The 16,855-nt window shown below is 59.5% G+C and overlaps 1 protein-coding gene across 2 annotated transcripts in view; it reads left to right on the top strand.

The window, feature by feature from the left end:
- The window catches only part of RBM38 (RNA binding motif protein 38), a 493,989-nt gene extending 477,363 nt beyond the window's left edge, over window positions 1-16,626 (top strand). The window contains exons 2-5 of one of the 2 annotated variants that reach the window (XM_050745309.1): window positions 247-338; window positions 488-615; window positions 1,128-1,182; window positions 14,844-16,626. In XM_050745309.1, the coding sequence (XP_050601266.1) occupies window positions 247-338; window positions 488-615; window positions 1,128-1,182; window positions 14,844-15,141 (573 nt within the window). In that variant the 3' untranslated portion in view covers window positions 15,142-16,626. The remainder of the gene's footprint in view (window positions 1-246; window positions 339-487; window positions 616-1,127; window positions 1,183-14,843) is intronic. The other variant, XM_050745308.1, reaches the window with a different exon arrangement.
- Window positions 16,627-16,855: the final 229 nt, after the last annotated feature.

Raw genomic sequence — 16,855 nt, 5'->3', positions numbered from 1 at the left:
AGGAGCAACGGCTCCACCCCGGAGTGTTAGGAGCCCTTCGGCCTCCCCCATATTTTCAGCAGCCCCCTCAGCCACCCCAAATAAACATCAGCTTAAGTAAAAACGGTTTGAAGACACTTTCCTACTTCCCTTCCAAGTGCAACGTCGCAAACTCCTTCCCAGAGGGAAGTCTTGGCCCTCACTGGTGGGCAGTCCAGGCAGCCCCCCCACCTCCCTTCGGGGTTCGTTTTTGCCCTGTCCCCGCAGGGGATTATTTTTGTCCTTGAAGGCCACATTTCCCAGGCCTTGAACTTTGAGGAGAGGAGCTGGAATCCAGGAGGCATCTTTGTGGGAGGGTCAGAGGGGCTTTGGCTCAAGGACCCTAGGTTACAGGCACCCTCAGAGGAAGGGAAGAGAGGGGTGGCAGCATCCGGTGCCAGGGCGGAGCCCTCTGCCCCTTTTGCCCCTAGTTTCCCTCACGGCAGCCCCTGATGTGTCTGTGGCTCCTCCAGGTGACCATGGCCGACCGGGCGGCAGCTGAGAGGGCTTGCAAAGACCCGAACCCCATCATCGACGGCCGCAAGGCCAACGTGAACCTGGCATATCTGGGCGCCAAGCCTCGGAGCCTCCAGACGGGTGAGAGCTTGTGTTTTCCTGCTTGGCTCTTCTCGGTTTCTATATTGGGTGTCGGTATCTGTCGGGTGGAAAGAGGCCCCCCCTCCTCGCCCCAGCAGTGGCAGTCGGCTATCATGTGCCTGCAGAGCCGCCACAGGGCAGCCATCCCCCCCTGGAGGATCTAGACCCTTTCTCACAGCCTGTGGCCCACAGAAGGGGGCGGGGGGGGGGCGGGGGGGGGGGGGGGGGGGAGGGTACTGCATCCCAGTTGCCAGCTGTCTTCGCAGGAGGGAGGAAGGGGCCTGGGGATTGGGAGTGCCGACACCAGTGGCTGCTGACACCTGCGTCACTGGCTGCCACACTTCAGAGGTGTGCTTTAGGGTTCATGAGGGGGAGGCCTGGGAGGGGAGAGGAAGCTGATGATCCCTTTTGACTAGAGATGTGTGACTTGTGGGATTCTGCCACCATGTGTGCAGCCCCTGAGACATCGCTCCTGCAGCAAGGCCAAGTCCCTGATTGTTCTCTCGTTTTAGGCTTTGCCATTGGGGTGCAGCAGCTGCACCCCACCTTGATCCAGCGGACTTACGGGTGAGTGGATGTGGCTGGCTTGGGGTGGGCAGTCCTTGGAGATGAAGTGGAGAGGGCCTTGGGCTTCCTGGGTCTGGAAGGCTGATGAAATGACGGTTTTCAGACATGTGATTGCGTTTAAGCCAAGGGAGTGAAGAGAAGGCAGATTGCATTTCTCCATCCCTGGCAGAGGCCGCACTACCTAGGGGATCGTGAGCCTTGGAGCCTGCCTGCCTTGGTGCACACCCCAGCTCCCTTTGCTAGGTGTATGGCCTTAGTTTTGTCACCTGTAAAATGAGAGTGGGCACAGCACATCTGAGTTCTCTGAATAGAGGGTTTAGGGTGGGCCTGGTGCAGGTAACGCCCTATTAAAGTGTTTGCTGATGACTCTTAGGGACTGGCAGGCCGGGCTCTTCCCCAGGCGCTCCTGTCACCTGCTCTAGTGCTGGGGCAGGTGGTGGCAGTAGGCCATTGCCTCCCAGGTCTGATGTTTGAACGCTGCAGCAGATATGATGTGTTCGGGGCGGAGGCCACCTGCCTGAGTGGCCTGGCCTGTGGGCTTCTAGTCTGACTCATTTAGAAGCAGCACATCCCACTCTTCTCCATCCTAAAATGCCTCCCACCTCCCTGCCCTTTTTAAAACATCTGATAAGGCCTGGCAGCTGCTTGGGGAAGGACACGCACACTTAAGGGATACAAAGGGTCCTGCCTTGTGTCCTGCCTCCCCACCCCGGTGATGGATGGGAGCTGTCTGCCCTAGCACCGTGGCGTATTGATGGGGTTGGAGTTGGAGGGGAAGGCAGCTCAGAGACCACCACCCCTTTTAGGGCATTGGCACTTCATGAGCTTTCTGAATCCGAATCCCTAATGCCAGTTGATCATGTGTGTGCACACACACGTGCGTGTACCGTGTAGATACCATGGAGAGACACACAGCTTGAGGAGTAACCTGCCTCACCGGGGCAGTGTGAACAAGGGGCCTGTGGAACCGGGCTCAGCCTGGCTCCCAGGTGAATGGGTTAGAGGCCCCAGCAGAAGTTGTTGTGCCCACTTTTTGGGAGCGCTTGGGGTTACTTGGGGGCTCCCTGCCAGCTTCTGTGTGTACTGGTGGATGTGTGCAAGTATAGCAATGGGAGGAGCCGCTGGTTGAGGGGTGCTGGAGGGTGGCGGGGCCCTCCTAGCCTTTGTGAGTGGCTGGGCAGCTCAGCTTCCTGCTGGGGTGCCTCTGTCCTCCTGGGAAGGGAGTATGTAGGGTGGTGGGAGCAGGCCGCCCTGTCCGTCTCGTCTTGGAATCTGTTTTGTAGATGTCTAGAATCGTCTCAGAGGGTGTTTGGGGACACTCCAGCCTTCATGCCTTCACCAAGATTCTTCCTCTGGGGTTCAGGCCACAAGAAGAGGGTGTTCCTTGTTTTTCAGAACCTTGGCTCCGTTCCCCAGGCCCACAGCAGGCGCCTGGGGGCATGGGCTGGGCAGGAGCGGCTGCCCAGAGGCGAGGGTGTGCGCCTCCAGTGCCTGCAGCTCTTTTCTGCTTACAGTGGGATGAGGCCTTCCCGCCTGCATCTGGGCTCTCTCTGATCCACGCAGCTGCCTGTGGGACTCCATAACCATCAGTGCTCGGCCTCTGGGGCTTGCAGATGTGGGTTCGAATCCTGACTTTGCCGCTTACCAGCTGGGTCTGTCTTGGCAGTGGCATCCTCCTTATCCAGAAAACAGGAACATTAACTGCTTAAAACAGTGGACTGAAACTATTCTTACTTTATAGGTGGGGAAACTGAGGCAGAGAACGGCTAAGCACATGTCCGGGCCCGGGGAGGGGGCGAGGTAATAGACGTCCGGGAGGAGATTAGAACACAGGTGGTGGGTGCCTGAACATATGCTTTCTTGGTGGGGTAGGGTGGGAAGGGCCCCAACCCGACCTTTCCCTTGCTGTCCTGGAATCCTGTGAACACCACCCATCCAGAAGCAGTTGGGATCAGTCAGTGTTTGCCACTGTGTGCACCCGACTTCAGGCGACGGTGTTTTGTAACTAAATCTGCTGGCTGGCCGTTAATACCTGTGACGGTGAAGAGGCCGCAGACTCTATTTGTTGGTTGCCAAAGGGTGGAGACCCAAACAGGGACGGTGTCAGAGGGACCATCCGCTCTTGGTTTCCTGGGAGATCTGAACTCAAGCCTCTGAGAATTGCGCCGCCCCCTGCCCCTGCCTCTAGGCCTTACTGAGGTGGGTGGGGGGAGGCTCCCGGGTGCAGCTCCTGGGTGCAGCGGGGCGGGCTGCCTAGGTCAGCTGTCTGCCCCCAGCCCCCGCCCACTGGAGAGCTGGACCGTCAGCGTCCCTTTTGTCTTTGTGAACAATCAGGCCCCGGGAGCACAGCCGGGCCTGACTCAGCGGCCAGTTTTGTCGGCCTTGGGCTGGCAGCGAGGCCCGCCCTGCTGTTGGCTGAGGGCATGGAGGGAGGTGGGAGCCAGGAGCCCGGGCAACTGAGCGTTGTCCACCAGTTAACCCCTTCCGTGCCTGGCTGAACTCTTCCTCGACTTTCTGACCCCGACCTTTTATACCTTGCCCTGGACAACTCTGAAGATCCCACAGCTCTGCTTTTAGGCAGGACCCTGTGGAATCTTCGCCTGGCTGGGTCTTCAATGTTAGTTTCGAATGATTTACCAAAGAACTTTACACTTCATGCTATTTGCCGGGATTTCCTTGCCTCTTTCCTTTTTTTAAGTTGAACAGGCTCTGTGAGACCTAACTCACCTGTGCATTTCTAACTGTATGTGGCGGGGCCAACGTCCGCGGTTTGGAGGAGCCTTCCTCTGCGGTGGCAAGTGCAGGAGCCGGTGGCCCTGGCCCGCCAAGGGTGTCTGCCAGCTGAGCGTGTCCGTCACCTGCTGGAGGGAGGGGAGCTGCAGCCATCTGGAGAGGGTCTGTGCCCAGGCAGAGCTTAGTCTGGCCTGGAAGGTGCCCTGGTGTCAGGGGGTGTCTGTCCATTCCTGGGCTGAGGGCACCGGGAGTAGAGGTTTGTCCTGGGCCTGGCTGCGCCCAGAGCCTCTCCTTGGGTTATTTTTGAAGGACCAGCTGCTTCCCTGGGTGCAGCTCTCCCTGCCTGTTAAGGAGGCCTGACTGTGGCCTTGACTCCCGTTCACTGAGTGCCTCGCTATGTACATTCTAGAATGTTGGAAGGGGGTGGAACATCCCTGGCCTCCACCCCTAGAAGCTAGTAGCATTGCCTCCCCCAAGTCATGACTACCGAAAATGTCTCCAGACATTGCCAGTGTTCCCTGGGTTTAGTGGTGTGAGGACGAGTATCTGTGAGTCTCTTGGACCTTGCTTCATGGTCACAAGATGACTGTCACAGCTCCAGACAACACAGCCACGTTCAGGGCAGAAAGGACAATAAGGGATAGTACGAACTGCCTCTGTCTCTTCTAGCAGAAAAATGGAAGCTTTCACAGAGGCCTCAACAGGCTTCCACTTAAGCCTCACTGGCCACAACGGGGTGACAGGATATGGCCACCACAGGGGCTCTGATAGGATAAGACAGGCTCCTGGGACTCCGGGGTGTCAGGTACAGGCCATATCCAGGAGCAAGGGCCCCGGGGTCTGCCTGGGCTTGAGGCCAGGCCCAGCCCGTCTCTGCAGGCTCCTGCCCATCTGTGAGTGAGAACAGTAACACTGCCTTCTCTACAGGGCCAACCTGACTGTGTGTGGAGGGCCTGGCCATGGGAAGTCACAGGTGGTCAGTGACGCATCTCTTACCGGCCCTGCTCCGGGGTCTGTTGATTGTGCAAAACCGAGGCTCAGAGCAACTGAGAGACTTGTTGGGTTCACACATCCCGGGATGGTGGGGCCTGAGCTGGGGGGCTGCGAGACTCTTGTCCCTCCCCCAAGGACTCAGCATCTCCTTCTGGCTAGATGGCAGCTCTTGGATGAATCAGAACACAAGGCCCTGAGACTGATGACGGCCGTGAGACCCTCTCCCAGGCATGTGCCTGCCCCACTGTGTGTATAGTTTCAGGGACCCCAACATCCTTCATGTGAAGGTCTCCGGTGCCCACGTTGGCTGGGTAGTAGATGGCTGCCCTTGCCATCACGGGGCCTTGGTGTGTGCATGCCACAGGGCCTGGATAGAGCACCTGGGTCCCCAGGGTAAGAGGAGGGACTGGGGAGGCAGTGATGGGAAGATGTCTGTCTCCTTGAGAGCATGGGATGCGCAAGCCGGGGAGAGCGTCAGCAGCCACTCCCAGCATCATTCATCCATCAGGTGTTTATTGAGTGCCTGCTGTATGCCAGGCCTGGTGCCAGGGATCCTTTGAATAAGAAAGACACAGTCCCCGATCTCAGGGTGTCCACATTCTGTTTGTGTACTCATGGGCCCGCGTGGCGATGCGTGCAGTTAAACAGGAAGCTGGCGGAATGAGTGCCTGTGTGGGGACCTCACAGTCCCACGTCTCGAGTACAGTGGTGGGGAGATGTGTCTGTGTGTGATAAAGCTTCACAGTTCGTGTGTAACTACACATGACGTGTAAGGTTAGTGCGTGCAGAAGATGATGCAGTGTGCCGAAGGCCTGCAGTCCGGGTCATAGCACTGTGCCTGGGGTAGTGTCCTGGCTTTGTAATGTCCTTAGTTACTCTGATGTGCCCTTGGGGGATGGAGGAGGCAGGGTACACAGGACCTCTCTGTACTGTTTTTGCAACTTCTTGGGAGTCTTTTATTATTTTGAAATACAAAGTGAAACAAAGCCAGATGAGCTGTTTGCAGGTGATGGCATGTGTGTGAGTGTACGCATGCGCACGTGTGCGAGCGCGCTGGGGAAGGTCCCACTGAGGATGGGGGAAATGGGCCCTATAGGCGTCTGGGGAAGAGTAAGCAGCCCAGGCCCAGGGTGACAGGCGAGCGGCAGGTCGCCGTGGCGGGCACAGGGTGAGCACCGCAGGGCAGAGGCAGAAGCTGAGGTCAGAGCCAAGCCAGGCGGCATGGGGGCTGGGAGGAAGTGACTCCCCCACACACTGTGGCGTCACGTTTTCACCCTGAGGGTGTCTCGTGGTGGCCCCGCTGCCCCCCCCAAGGCTTCCTGTTTGGCAGCTCATCTGGAGCCAGGCGTGGGCTGCGCTGTGGCCCTTCTGGGCGGGCGCCCGTGCCGCACCTGTTGTTTGTCCTGTCTGCTGAAACAGAAAGCAGCCTTTGGGTGGCGGGGGCTCCTCTCCGAGCATGAGTTCTCACCCTGGCTCCCTGCTGGGCCTGGGGAACCTCTTCTGGAAGCCTTGGACCAAGGGAGGCAGCTTTGTCTCAGGGCAGAGGCCTGATCACAGAGCGAGGTGGAGGCCCAAGCTCCAGCTTTCCTCGTTTCACCTCAGTTTCACCTTGTGTCCAGGGTGGACAGGCTGAGAACTCTGCAGTGTGCTGGGCACATCAGGACCTTCCCGCTGACCTTGTTTGGGTGGAGTAGGGAGTTGGGCACTGGGTCAGCTCATCTGACAGATCTTGGCTTGCTTTCTACCCGGCTGGGGACGCGTGCCATGGGGGTGAGGGGAGACCCGGTCCCACACTAACAGTGTTTCCTGCAGCGAGGTTCTGAGAGGAGGAGAGAGACAAAGGAGGTCAGCATGCCTCAGAAGACGACAGGAGCCGGGAGGGGAAGGGAGCAGCCGGGGAGGCTCAGGGCCCAGCAGGGTGGCCTCAGCTCCTAGAGGACTTTGATGACCCAGGGAGGCACTGCTACCTTCCTCCAGGTGACTCCCGGGCCACGCAGGCTCGGAGCGGAGGAGGGATGGGTCAGTCTGCATTTTTGTTTTCAGAGTGTTTTTGTTTCTGGCTGCTGGGTTGAGCCTGGACTGCCGAGGGTTAGGGTGGTGGTTGGAGGCCCTTAGAGGATGCCCAGTAATCCAGGCATGAGACAAGGGTGCTGCCTGCCCCAGCGGCCCTGGTGAGATACAGTGAGATTCTGGGTACATATTTTGAAGAACCTGGGACAGAGGAGTCCGAGAAGATTCTGGAGCTTTGGGCCTATGAAGTGGGAGATGGGCTTGGCCCTGACTGGGGTGGGGGCTGCTGTGCAGTACAGTTTTGGGGAGGTCAGGAGTTGGAGTTTGGGCAGGTTCAGCTGGAGATGCTGTTCCAGGCCTGGCATTGCCCCACAGAGAGGACGTTTGACCTGTGTCCTGTGACTGGCTGCCCCACAGAACCTGAATGTCAGAACCAGCTCCCGGCCCTCCCCCTAACAAGTCACTGGGGATTCCCGGGAGGCAGAGCCGTGGCCTGGCTTCCTGCCTGCCGGGCGCCTCGGGGACCTTCCCACACCCAGCCAGGCGGGAGTCAGAGCCCTAAGAGCTGCGGTCTCTCTGCCGCGGTGGGGCCAGGCCCCTGGAGAGCAGGGAAAGTGAAATGGGCTCATTTGCCTTTTTCGTTTTTATTTTCAGAGGCGACTTTATGTTCAGAAAATGAGTCCTTGTGGGCCATGGTCAGTTCTTGTCACCGAGAGTTCTGCTCTGAGTGTGGGCAGCATGTGTCCCAGGCACCATCTGTGCTTCCCTCGCCCAGCCCGCCGGCGTGGGGTTCTCAGACTGCAGGGGCCCCAGCCCTCTGTCTTGGGGGCAGCGTTGAACTCTGCAGCATCCTTAGTGTACAGATGGGGAAACAGAGGCCGGAGGGACTGAGTGATGGTCCATGCGACTTGGACAGGCATGGCCAGGATCTGGACTTGGGGCTCTTCCTGCCCTTGGACCCCTGAGTCTCCGCGGACTGAGTCAGCTGGGGTGCTCTTGGCTGTGTGCTGACCCTGGCTGTGTTGGGGTGCAGATGCTGCCTGGGCCACATGTGAATGGGAAGGGAGGCAGGCACTTCAGATTTCCAGTGTGGACCAGGCCCTGGGTCCCCCTGTCCTCTCCTGGGCTGTGGCAGAGCCAGCTCCTCGTGCATGCCCAGCCCTCCTGGGATGGCCTGGCCTTTCCAGCCCTAATGGTGGCCGGTTTCAGTGACTCCGTGATCTGGGAGTTTGGTGTTGCCCAGGCTCCGGCACTAGAGGGAAGCAGAGAACCCCTAAGTCGTCCTTCCGCAAACACTCCTGACCCCAGCTAGGTACCTGTGCCCAGTGTCCAGCGTCACAGAGGGGCTTGGGTGGCATGTGGGAGGCCTGTCCCACCCATGCCCCTGGTTTCTTCCTTGGCTCTGCCTGGACTTTGCACAAGTGGTGGGATGAATTCTCTGGGAAACAGATTCGCCTCTGATTGGTGCAAGGCCCTTTTCCGGGATCTTGGTGGGAGGATAGAAGTTTTCTGCAGAGGATGAGGAGGCACCGAAGCCCGGTTGTTCTGAGGCTGGAACTTGTAAGGAAACTGGAAGGGAAGGAGGTTCCTGCCCCCTCCTGTGAGGGAACAGCTGGGCCGTGGCTCTGCATCCCTGGGGAACGGATGGGACTCCAGCGGCGGCCGTGCAGCGGGCCGATTCCACAGTGGCTTCTAGAGAGGGAGCAAGTGCCCTGTCCTGAAGAGGCCGGCGGGCCCTGGCCAGACAGGAGCAGCCCTGATGGGCGTTGGGTCCCCCGACCTTTGGGCTCCTACCTGATTGCGCCTGGCCTCTGGTCTGTTTTGCTCACCAAGGGTTCTTGTCTGCTGCCCTCTGACCTGGGGCTGAAAGTCCTAGGAAAGGAAGGGCCTCTGTTCCTCCCAGCATTCCTCAGGCCCAAGGAGGCATCGATGCTGCTGAGGCCTCCGGGGTGCACAGAGCATTAGATCCTCACAGCAGCCCCCTGGGGCGTGTGGTTCCCTAGAGGCAGTGATGAGGTCACCCGGGGCCGCCAGGCACCTGGCTGGGGAGCAGAGGCTGGTGGGCTGTGCCTGTCTAGCTGTGACTTGCTGGGTGGAGCCGTGCCTGCCTGTCCCTCCAGCCTACCCAGCCCTGGCTGCTCAAGGCTGAACTGCTTTCTCTGCCTTCTTGGGGCAGGGACTCTTGGCCTGGGAAGCAGTGGCCATTCCAAGGCGGGGGGCTCTTTTGCCTCCCAGGTGTCTGCAAAGCTGGGGCCTGCCTCAGACAGTCAGCACTGGGCACCTGCTGTGCTGGGGCACTTGGGATGCAGCGGCCGAGACCCTGCTTTTGTGGGGAAGACATTGTGCAAGGTAGATGACAAGGGGGCTTCTGATAATAAGAAACAGAGCCGCGGCTCAGGGTGGGCCCCTGAGGGGTGAGCTTTGAGCTGTGGGAAGAAGCAAGTGCATAGGTACGAAGGTCCTGTGGTGGGAAGGAGTCGAATCTGGGAACAGAAGGAGCCCAGGGCAGTGGGAGTGCAGGTGGAGATGAGTTTGAAGAGGTAGGTTGAGGCCTGATAACGCTGGAAGCCACGAGGGAGCAATTTGGGTTTTCTTCTGGGTACAATGGGAGACAGCTGGAGGGTTCTGCTCCTGGAGGTGATGGGGTCTTAATGTTTTTGTTTGTTTGTTTTTTGAGACGGAGTCTCGCTCTGGCGCCAGGTTGGAGTGCAGCGTCTCGATCTCAGCTCACTGCAACCTCCACCTCCCTGGTTCAAGCGATTCTCCTGCCTCAGCCTCCTGAGTACCTGGGATTACAGGCGCGCACCACCACGCCCAGCTAATTTTTGCATTATTAGAGACGGGGTTTCACCGTGTTGGTCAGGATGGTCTCAATCTCCTGACCTCATGATCCGCCCGCCTTGGCCTCCCAAAATGCTAGGATTCCAGGCATGGGTCTTGATGTTTTTAAGACAGCTCTGGCCTCCGCTGGGTGAAGGATTCAGGGATGGGAGGCGGGCCGCCACCACCACCAAGGCAGGGCCGTGCCATTGCACCCACCTGGAGAGTTGGTGATGAAGGAGAGGGAGGATCGGGGAATTGAGGGATGGAAGCAGGGAGCTCCCCTGTTGGATGGTGTGGGCATGGGCTGCAGTTGGGGGGAGTGGGCAGGGCAGTGCCTGGGTGGCCGGGTGGGCTCTTCACTGAGGTGGAGAGGGCAGGGGAGTCCCACCAGGGCCAGGCAGACATGTGCCCTGGCAGGCGAGCCAGGGCAGGGCACACGGTATTGACTGGAGCTTGGTGGGTGGGGTGGTGTGCGGCTACCAGGCCGTACCCTTGTGTGCAGAGGCTGTGGCACCTGACCTTTCTGAGTCTGGAGTATGGGTGGGGGTGCTGAGGAACCTGCCTGGCGCATGCACCCGCTCCCCATTGCCAGGGAGTGGAGTCTTGGGCCTGCGGCCGGACGCAGGCCTAGGGTGGGGCTGCCCTTGGACAATGTGGGGCCAGTGGTTTGGCTGCAGTTTTCTGTCTCACCTGACCACTCAGTGGGTTCGCCCAAGCGTGCATGGCTGCGTGTGCCCCTCTGTATCTCTTAGTTCCCACCTGCCTCCTTTGCGGCCCGCCCCCGGCATGGGCACTTGTGGTCAGAACAGCAGTGAGGATTCCTTGTCTTTGCCCTTCCCCGTGTGGTTTCTGATGTTCCACAGTCGGGCGTCTCAGCCTTGGCACTGCAGACCTTTAGGGTGGCATCGTTCTTTGTGGTGGGGGCACCCTGGGCGTTGTATGAAGCATTCAACACCCCTGGCCTCGACCCCTAATGTCAGCAGCACTCCCACCCCCACCGCATATGCCTAGTTGTCAGTTGTGACAACTAGGACTGTCGTTAGGCATTTTCCAGCATCGCCTGGGGACACAGTTGTCCTGGTTGGGAATCGCTGCTCTAGTGATGCCTCTAGCGCCTCACAGCGAGCTCTCGAGGCCATCCTCTGCAGGACCCAACTTACAGATGAGGAAACTGCACCTTGGAAGTTTTGAAACCTGTTTGGTAACTCAGACAAGTGCAGGACCAAGGTGCAGCCCTAGGAGGGAGAGAAGCAGCTGGAGCCCAGCTCCTGCCTGGCGGGGCTTCGTGGCTCCTTCTACCTTAACGTCGGCCAGTGTTCTCACTCCGCCTTGGGGCCCTGAGGTGTGGCCCCTGCTGTGCCTTCCTTTTATTTTGAGCCAAATCTGGGGCCCCAACCAGTCCTTGTGGGCACAGCTACCAGCAGCAGACCCCACTGTGCCACTCCCTTGCTCTGTGATGGGGCAAGTCGCTTGGGGCCTCTCTGAGCCTCGGATTTCCTCTCTGGGAAATGGGCTAACACTAGCATCTTTTCTGTGGCTTTTTTTTTTTTGAGACGGAGTTTTGCTCTTTCGCCCAGGCTGGAGTGCAGTGCAGTGGCATGATCTCAACTCACCACAACCTCTGCCTTCTGGTTTCAAGCGATTCTCCTGCCTCAGCCTCCCGAGTAACTGGGATTACAGGCTCCCACCACAACGCCTGGCTAATTTTCGTATTTTTAGTAGAAACGGGGTTTCACCATGTTGACCAGGCTGGTCTTGAACTCCTGACCTCATGATCTGCCCTCCCTGGCCTCCCAAAGTGCTGGGATTACAGGCGTGAGCCACTGCGCCTGGCCTTCTGTGGCTTTGAAAATGCTTCGTAAGTTATCCCAGGCCCCTTATGTATAGAAAGATGAGTAGATACTGACATGCGGTGTCTGCAAGGATCAGGAAACAGGAGAGCCCCCGTTCCTCCCAGCCTGAACATTGCTCCCCCACGCTTGTGTTTGAGTCGCCCCGAGTAGGGCAGCTCCTTGGTGGCCCATGCAAGGCTCTGGCGCCGATGATGTGGGGCATCAGAAACCCGATGGAAATGACGGCAGCCCTAGAGGTGAGTGTGGCGGAACCTGGCTGCCCCACAGCCCCAGGCACTTGTGTTCTGTGTCCCTGGTCTGGGCAGCGGTTCTTGAAGGCAGCTGCGGATCAGGACCCTGGGCCTGTTCGTGCAGATTTCTGGGCCCTGTCTGCCTTTGCAGTCCACATGGGATCCACATTTGGGGGAGGTGTCTGAGGCAGGGGCATGACTGCCCATGTTTGGAGAAGTTGTGGGTTCAAAGCTTCCATAGCCTCCAACTAAGGAATGTTTTTGAGGTTCCGAGAGCTGGGTGGGGGGGCACTGGTGATGCCAGGGACAGCCTGCTGGGCACAGTCCCAAGATAGTCCTTGCTGTGTCTCCACTCGCCCCCTGCCTGAAGGAGGCCTCTGAGACCCTACTGGGGCCCCCTACTTCTGCTGGCCAGAGCGCCTCATCTTTCTCAGTGGCGTCTGTGCCGCCCACCGGGCCTTTGTTCTGTCAGCGCCACAGGGTGCCCAGTGCCTCCCACAGGCCTGGCCCTGGCAGGGAGCTGGGGTCCAGACAGAACCATCTCTCTGACAGAGCGTGCCGTCCGGTGGGGCATCAGGCAGCATAGGGAGGTGGGGGACTGGCCTCCACGTGGGGTCGCGGGGCCGGAACAAGGGCTCCGGGCAGAGGCATTGGCAGGTCCCAGGCCCATGTGGGGAGGAGGCGAGGGATCGAGGCGCTGCGGGGTGTGGGCTGGCACCAGCGTGGAGCTGGATGTGCGGTGGAAGCCAGGGGTCAGCCGGCCGGGCCGCCCCCATGGTGGGGGTGCCGCTGGAGGGTTGTGCACAGAGGCTACCGGCTGCCCTGGTCCACTCTTCAGATGCTCATACTGGCGCCTGCCTCCGTCCTTGTGCCTCAGGGCTGCTCCCCTGTGGCCAGCTCTGCCTCATCATTAGGTCTCTGCAGGCATCCCCTCCTTCAAGAAGCTGCCCTGTCCTCTCCCCCATCGCTGTCCACACATCACAGCCCTCTGCTGTCTTGACTTCCCCAGACGCTGCCCCCCACCGACCTACAGACTCTGGTTTATGCGTTGGTGCGTTTTAGTGCCTCTCCCATCCTAGAGGCTAAGCCCCTCGAGGGCAGGGGCTGTGTGGTCTGCTCCGCTCTGCATCCTGGCAGATATGTGAGAAGGGCGTTACAGCTCGAGAGCCGGAATTCGAACCCAGGCCTGGCTCTGTGCAAGGCTCTTGTTCCCATGGAGAATGCAGGGTGGACAGCAGACCTTCTAAGCTGGGGAGAGGGAGAGGAGGCGTCGCTGCTGGGTTCCTGGCAGGAGCTGCCTGGGCCTCTGGACAGATGCTGTGGAGGGTTGGCCGTGTGGGCTGCAGGTGTGGTTACAGCAGCCATTAGGGTGGCTCAACCTGGGAAGGAAAACAGCAGTAGAGAGGGTGACGCGGTGTAGAAACTTCCCACACACTTCCCAGGTGGGGTGGGGGGAGCAAGAGGCCCTGGGTGCCCCCTCAGGCACAGGCCAGGTGTGCCCTCAGTTGTTTGCTGCCAGGTCTGTGGGAGGAGCAGGGACCCGCACCCCTGTCATCCAGGTTTTCCTGGTTCCCACTGTTCCTGTAGGGCTGCCGGATCCACTGAGCACCCCTGCCTTTGTGCTGGAAGCCAGGGCTCCTCTCTGACCCTCAGGGTCCCTGGCTCTGGGGAGCGAGCACGTGTTTTCAGTGGCCCACATGTTACCAAAACGTGCTCCAGAACGCTGCCCAGTTTCTGTCCCTGCCGAATGCAGGAGAATGCAGGGAAGATGTTGTACTTTTCCTCCGGAGCTGCTTCCCTTGAGTAGGGGCTCTGCCTACGGGTGCAGGAGGAAGCTGAGCTTCCAAGTTGCCCCCCAGGCGGGCCTGGCCTGTGTAACACGCAGGCGTGCAAGGCAGAGGAGATCCTGATGCCCAGGGTGCAGTGCTGTGCCCTGGCAAGACCACTCCGTGCCTCAGGCTCTGCAGCAGCTTCTGATGCCGCAGAGGTGGCTGTTCTATTGCCACCTGGGAAACTGAGGCTGAGCGGCGTGCGCCAGGCCACCCAGTAGCTGGTTGGCAGAGCAGGCACATGCCGGGAGAGCTGCCTCCCTGAGCCACGTTTCCCCCTTGCTGAGAGCTGGGCATGGTGTTGCATGGCTAGCCCACAGCAGGCAGGAAGTGGTGGCCTCGACGCGTTTCCACAGTGGCCTACTCAGGTAGGGTTAAGAGCACAGCTGTGAGGCCGGCTGACTCCTGGCCCCTCCACCTCATCAGCTGTGGGCCCTTGGGCAAGTCACCTGGCCCCGTGTGTGAAATGGGCCTCATGATGGGAAGACTGAGCCGACAGGTTGATGCACACAGTCACAGTACGGGTCTCCCCGAGCGTGGGTGCTGGCGAGTCTGGCAGCTGCTGGCGCCGTCATCTCAGTGGTCGGTGCCATTGCACTCCTTTGCTCCAGCATTCACGCAGTCACTGTCACGTCCTCACGGAGCTGCTGCAGGCCAGAGTCCGTGCTGGCAGGGACAGAAAGAGAAACTCTGTGAGGAGCAGGTGTTGGCTGGGGGAGAGGGCATGTCCATGAGCTGAGTGTGCAGTGTCACTTGGTGGGTGTTGGGTGTCAGGGAGATGAACAGGGCTGGACTCCCAGACGTGCAACGTGGGCCTGCTCTTTATCTTGTGCTGTGCTGTCGTGGCTTCAAATTCTCAGTCATTTGAAAACAACCATCCAAGATTGTTATTTTTGCACCAGCCCCAGGGATGTGGGGTGTAGGGCTGGGATGTGGGGGTGCAGTCTGGGAAGAGCCTTGCTGAAAAGGAGACGTGGAGGGGAGGAGGGAGCCTGGTGGGTAGCGCGAACAGCCAGTGCAGAGGCCTTGAGGCAGCAGCCTCCGGCCCGGTGCTGTTTCTGTGCCCATCTAACCGATGAGGAAAGTTGGGGCTCAGGGGGCGGGGGGCGGCACACATCGTGTACCCTGCTGTTCTCTGAGCTGTTCCCCGACTCTGTTCTGGCCCTGACCCGCTCTGCTTGGCCCCACAGGCTGACCCCGCACTACATCTACCCGCCAGCCATCGTGCAGCCCAGTGTGGTGATCCCGGCCGCCCCTGTCCCGTCACTGTCCTCGCCCTACATTGAGTACACGCCGGCCAGCCCGGCCTACGCCCAGTACCCACCAGCCACCTATGACCAGTACCCATATGCTGCCTCGCCTGCCACGGCTGCCAGCTTCGTGGGCTACAGCTACCCGGCCGCCGTGCCCCAGGCCCTCTCAGCCGCAGCCCCCACCACCTTCGTGCAGTACCAGGCGCCGCAGCTGCAGCCCGACAGGATGCAGTGAGGGGTGCTCCTGCCCCGAGGACTGTGGCATTGTCACCTTCACAGCAGACAGAGCTGCCAGGCCATGATGGGCCGGCGACAGCCCGGCTGAGCTTCAGTGAGGTGCCACCAGCACCCAGGCCTCCGAAGACCGCTCGGGCACTCCGCCTGCACCCGGGGACAGCGGGGAGATGGCTTCTCTTTAAATCTAGGTCCCATTGTGTCTTGAGGGAGGACTTTAAGAATGACCGAGAGCTATTTAAAGACGCAATCCCAGGTTCCTTGCACACCATGGCAGCCTCTCCTTGCACCTTCTCCTGCCTCTCCACACTCCAGGTGCCCTCAGGTTTGTGTCTCCCCCGCCGCATCGTGGTGGGTGTCACAGACCCTCTGCAGCCCCTGGCTGCCCTGGACTGTGCAGGGATGCCTGACTCCAGGGAAACCTGAGAGCAAGAAGGTTAATGGACTGTGTATTGTAACTTGATCCTCACGAGCTGTGAGCACAGTCGTGGTGTGAGGACACGGCCTCCTGTTGGAGTCGCATTTTCTCCATCAGGGCACATGGGCGGCTTCCTCAAGCCCAAAGGAGCTCCCAGGCACACGGGGGCCGCCGGTAACAGGGGCAGCCGGCCAAAGGCCCCTTTCCAGTCACAGCACTGAAGTTGCAACTTTTTTCTTGTAATTGTTTTGCTACTAAGATAATTTCAGAAGTTCAGTCTATTTTTTCAGCGGATACTGCCGCCACCAAGAATCCAAAACCTATTTTTGACTTGGAGAGACTTGCTTTTGTTGGTTCCGCCCATGGAGACGACGACAGTGTTTCTGTATAATAAAGTGTCTGCCGGCTCACGGGCCAGGATCCTCTCGGTGGGATGGGCCCCATAGACAGGAGGCCCTGCAGGCCCGTGCGGGCCACTGTCTGCTGCCACCTGCCAGGGTGGCAGAGTGAGTTGTCTCAGGACCCCGTCACTGCGACATTGACACTTCTCTCCCTTCCCTCCCTCCCCAACTCCCCAACCACTGTGGAAGGGGAGAAGGGAGTGACCCACAGCATCCAGGCCACTCAGGGTCTAGACCACGGTGGTGCCAGCCTGGGGGGGCAGGGGCCCTCAGCTCTGCCTGCTGGAGCAGTTGAGTGCAGGAGGGTGCGCCTCTTCCCTCTACCCCCGCACCACCTGCTGTGTGCCAGCCCGAGACGGTTCCTGCCTGTCTTGGGGATTGGTGGAGGGAGGAAGCAGTTCTGCCAGTTGTGGCAGGGCTGCTATGGGGCATCCAGGGCTGTGGGGGTCTGGAGGAGGGGACATGAGGTGAGAGGTATCCTGGCCGAGGGCGGGGGGCAGCGGGGGTCTCCCTCCGGACCTACCTCAGGGAGCTGAGCGTGCAGGCGCTCCAGGGCAGGCCTGGGACAGAGTCAAGGCCCAGAGAATAAAGGTAGCTAATCTCATAATAATATTTTTATTAGAATGTTCTGATGATAAAAATAAAACTTGTTTTCTTTAAAGAAAAAGTTGGTCTGTAATTTTTCTCAAAACGCAGAGCTCCCCTGGTGCCTGAGCATCACCCATGCCCCGCCCTCCTGGCTCAGGAACCCAGGATTTCACTGGCAGCCGTGCATAGAGCGCCTGGCCTGCACCGGCCGCTGAGCCTCAGTAGCAGAACAGACGAAACCCCTCTTCCCACCCGCTAATGCAGGGGAGGCCTGGCGTTCCCTCCGCCATGCATCATCCAGCATCAGC

Source organism: Macaca thibetana, chromosome 10, assembly GCF_024542745.1.
Source record: "Macaca thibetana thibetana isolate TM-01 chromosome 10, ASM2454274v1, whole genome shotgun sequence".
Lineage (NCBI taxonomy): Eukaryota > Metazoa > Chordata > Mammalia > Primates > Cercopithecidae > Macaca > Macaca thibetana.
Note: the sequence above shows the minus strand (reverse complement) of the source record. Positions and strands in the feature narration are given on the sequence as shown.